The 4,362-nt window shown below is 39.2% G+C and overlaps 1 protein-coding gene across 1 annotated transcript; it reads left to right on the top strand.

The window, feature by feature from the left end:
- The first annotated feature begins 1,746 nt into the window (after nucleotides 1–1,746).
- On the top strand, nucleotides 1,747–3,923 carry LOC147446683 (uncharacterized). The gene is made up of 7 exons (XM_086526282.1): nucleotides 1,747–1,901; nucleotides 2,359–2,582; nucleotides 2,750–2,859; nucleotides 3,006–3,108; nucleotides 3,309–3,437; nucleotides 3,551–3,598; nucleotides 3,709–3,923. The coding sequence occupies exons 1-7, from the start codon at nucleotides 1,820–1,822 to the stop codon at nucleotides 3,811–3,813; spliced, it is 801 nt and encodes a 266-aa protein (XP_086382408.1). The 5' UTR covers nucleotides 1,747–1,819; the 3' UTR covers nucleotides 3,814–3,923.
- The last annotated feature ends 439 nt before the right edge of the window (nucleotides 3,924–4,362 follow it).

Below are 4,362 nucleotides of genomic sequence, written 5' to 3'. Positions count from 1 at the left end.
ATCAACCACTGTCCTTGGCTAACTATTTGAAACGCATCATTCTCATCATCACAGAAAAATAAGTAATAGTTATTAGGGAGGTATTGCACATGATTTACCTTGATGTTCTTATTTTCCCAGTTGAAGTTCATCCAGGCTTTGAGCGCTTCTACTGAAGGTCTGGCCCCATGAAGCAGCCCTATGATAACCCTTCCTTGAAGTTGATTATGCCATTGCTCCAAATCTTTGATGGGGATGATGACTCCCCCTTCTTCTCCACAGAGATTCTCTTGATTGACCTTAGCAGCTGGTTGATTAGGCTCATCACCCAATGCTTGATCATCTTGATGACGCGGAAAAGAACTGTAGGGATTGTTGACACAGGTAGTTTTGGAGGCTTCAATAGGTTTCTTCCCATTACCTGTGCCCAGATACAACAGGAAATCGCTAGCTGCGTCTTTAATGATAGTCTTGCTTTGGGTTCTTCCTCCTTGATCTAGGAGCAGTGAGGTTGTCACTGTAGGCATATGCTGATCTTGCATAGGGAATACACCCTTGGTTGGGCTTCTAGGAGGCATACCCGCCATGGCTGCATATGAAGGAGGATGGCCCGTTAGCAGATTTCCCTTCAAAGTTTGCATTTCCTGTCTCAGAGGGTAATAGGAGGGAACAGAGTTATGAAAGGCATGACCAGCTGTCGGGGTTGCTTGAAAAAGGGGGTTGATAGACCTGCCTGAGGCATTAGCTCTGCTACTCGAATCTGCATTCACCAGTCCATTGCGCAATGCTTCGTGGAGCTCCATTGAGGCAGCCTCCCTTCCCCCAAAGGGGAGGGGAGATTCTAAGAGTCGGCGAGGTGACAGAGCGTGAAGGCACCGAAGGGGAAAGAGAGACGCTATCGGGGGGAGAGACATGCCTCCTAGATATTGTGAATGGTGGGTGATCAAAGAAATATGTGTGTGTGTGTTATGGCTCATATTTCCAAAAACCTACAATTAGAAAAAGTAAAGCTAAGAGGTACCAACATTGAAAGCTAAGCATACCTTGTGCACATGTGTCCTCATTAGCTTAGTTTGAGGACACATAGCTCACTGCACGTTAACACTTTAAAACAAAAACAAATTGAAAAAAAAGTAAAATATAAACTACAAAATGAAGAGACACATTGACAAACTAAAATAAAAGAATGTTTAATTAATGATTTTGTAAGAAATGATAGATTTAATAAGCATAATAATAAAACAACTTAATGAAATGAATCTTTATGAATTCTTTAAATGAAAGATCTATTTATAAGTTAAAATATTGATTAAAAAATCCAATAAGTCAATATTTCACATAATGGGATCAAACTCTTACAAAGGCATTATTTAATCCTCCGTTCTCTAGAAAGAACCTTTTTCAGCATGCTGCAAAAGAAGTGAATACAGCTTTGAATGCAAAAGAAGTGAGTACAGCTTTGGGAAATAGCATTCGAAAAGACATGATTTCTTTCTTTGCACTGATATTAAAGCTACTTTGAGCATGGACCATCTTCATAATCTGGATAATGGGTACTAAGACCTTTAGCAGGCAAAAAAAAGACCACGTGTTAATACAATGCACTCTGACAGTGAGAGATCCATGAACATTTTGCGCATCGCCCACATGCTATAATGAAATACGGGCGTCGGCGCAGTCCACGCAGGGAGGTGCTTGCTTTTGCTCGGACCCTAGTCTCTGTCTGATGCTCGCTCTCGCTCTCTCTCTCTCTCTCTCTCTCTCACACACACATCAAGTTGACGCTCCAGGGTGGTGTATATAAGGACGCCTTTGCTTTATTGTAGCAGGCACGGCAAATATGGCTCTCTCTCAGCTTTTTCCCTTCGTCTTCCTTGTGATTGGCCTCATGATGCACCTCTCTGCTTCTTCTTCCCCTGCAAGTAAGTATAGCGCTTCTCTAACGTCGCTAACGTAGGTAAGAAGTTAGCTAAACCTGGGCATTGGCCCTAGTTTTTGTTTTGTCTTTTGCAAAACTATCAGCCTAGGGAACCTTTTTTTCGGGGGGGTAGTCCTTGATTAGGGAACAACTTCTTAAACGGGGTAGCAATCTTTGAGCTTTGAACCCTCAAAATAACGCCCCGCCAACAAAGCTACAGTTCTTGTGTTATTAGCCTTAATTTGCAAATCAACCTTGGATTAGTATTAAAAAGACTACTCCATCGAGGGATCGCTACTCCATAGAAAGAACCTCATAGAGGGATGGAGTACACTAATGAGAGGATTTCATTTACATTAGCTTCATAAAGCTCTAGTGATTTTTTCAGTCAAAATTAGTGTTCCTCTATATCTCTACCATGAAGCATGCATGTTGAAATTCTTATCGTTTGTGTAATTTAGCTTACAGACAATACTGTCCAGAGCCTTATTATGACTATAGTGATGGGCCGTTTGGGCCTGCCAACTGGGGGAACTTGCATCCTTCATGGACACTTTGTGGCGATGGCAACTCCCAATCCCCCGTTGCAATAAATGCAAGTGAAGCTTTTCTAAATGCAAGTACTGTGTTGGAAACCTTCTACCACTCCGCCATTGTAGAGCGTAGTGATGATCATGCTGTTCAGGTACATGATAAGATCCTTAAATCCTTTTACCATCCTTATTTGTGTGTGGATTATTTCTAAAACAAGCCTTAGTGGACAAAGGTAGGATATAGATATATTCTACACAATACCTTTGTCCATTTCAGTACTTGCTTCCTTACTCACTCTAAATTGGAGGCTATTTACAGATAGTTAGGAGATGTGGTGGAGGTGCTCTTTATTGGAATTCAGAGGGCCCATATTATGTTCTCAACATGCATTGGCATACCCCAAGTGAACATATCGTAAATGGTGTGAGGTAAGGGTAATAATTACAGACGTGTGGACGCACATTTTTTGAATAATTGCACCAAATCCCACTTTTATGATTTGAAGCTAAAGATATAGCAATAATGTGCTTATACTAGATCTTATGCTCAAGCAATGGCTCTTTTTGCCCTGTAGGTTTCCTTTGGAAGGCCACATTGTGCATGTGGGGCCAAATGGGGAGATACTTGTAATTGGAATACTATATGAAATTGGCACAGAGGACAATCTTCTTGCTTCAGTATAAATCTCTAGCTTCTTCTTTGATGTCATCTATACCTTAGCTCTACATTTTCCATTGAAAGTTTAAATTACCTTAACAAACCTATAATGCTAGGAACATCCTAGCTACCTCTTCATTTGACAAATGTTGATGATCATGACAAGCCCCTATATGGTTTGTTTGTTTTTGAGCCCTGAATGTTGGTTTGATTGGACTAGATTTTGAATTGGACATGTCCATTTGGAGTTATCACACTCGAAAATGTCACGAGCAACTACTACAACTACATGGGGTCTTTAACAACCCCTCCATGCACCGAAGGACTCACTTGGATTGTTCTAGAGAAGGTTAGAAATGCCTTAAAATAATAGAAATGAGGTCCACACATGCAAGTTATTACAAAATCTCGCAAATGGAAATCTTTGTTCTAAGTTTGATTAGAATTAAATTTTTCATATAGACAAACACAGTATCACAAGATCAAGTGGACAACATAACCAGCTATCAGGTATTTTATTATTACGTTTTATTTGAAAGTATCAAATTTGTTTGTCTTCCAAGAAGAGACGCGGCCAACATAAAATTGATGTTTATATTGTTCGTTTTATATTTTTGCAGGGTTATAATTCTCGTCCCCTACAACCACTAAATGGAAGGATCATCTACAAAGTTGAAGATGATATTTACATTAAAAGTTCAGATACTTTTGTGGATGTTGAATGACGACTTGATTATGAAGCAGCATTTGATGTGGTTGACATGACCAAAGATTGGCTACCTACATCTTGTAAAAATAAATTATCATGTCAACAAGAAATGTTCTTTTCTAGTTTTAATGGCAACCATTGTAGGAATAATATATCATGGTTGCAGGAATAATATATCGGGGCAAAAAACTTAAGATTAGAGAAATGGAGTAAACTACTTGTGATATGAGAAAAAGAGTTTTGCTACACGTATCCCTTTTCAAACATATAGTGGGAGAAGTAAAAGTGGTATTTGTCACATAGGCAAAGCTAGCCTTCTTATTACCAAGGCCAAACAAGTCCTCCACCAAATCTTCAAATACAGTAGGTGTGTGGACAAAATAATGGAAAAAACCATATTGAGTTCTTGAGTGTGAAAAAATTATGAGGTTAAGGGGAAAATCTTAATTTCAAAATATCATAAATAATGACCTAAACTAAAGCAAATTTAAGTATGTACCTTGAAGGTGAGAAGCCTTCAATTCTAGCTTGCTGCTAAAATACTACTTTATTTTTGGGCCCAAAC

This window comes from Adiantum capillus-veneris, chromosome 12, assembly GCF_014529385.1.
Source record: "Adiantum capillus-veneris isolate H3 chromosome 12, ASM1452938v2, whole genome shotgun sequence".
Taxonomy (NCBI): domain Eukaryota; kingdom Viridiplantae; phylum Streptophyta; class Polypodiopsida; order Polypodiales; family Pteridaceae; genus Adiantum; species Adiantum capillus-veneris.
This window is presented reverse-complemented; position numbering and strand designations above follow the sequence as displayed.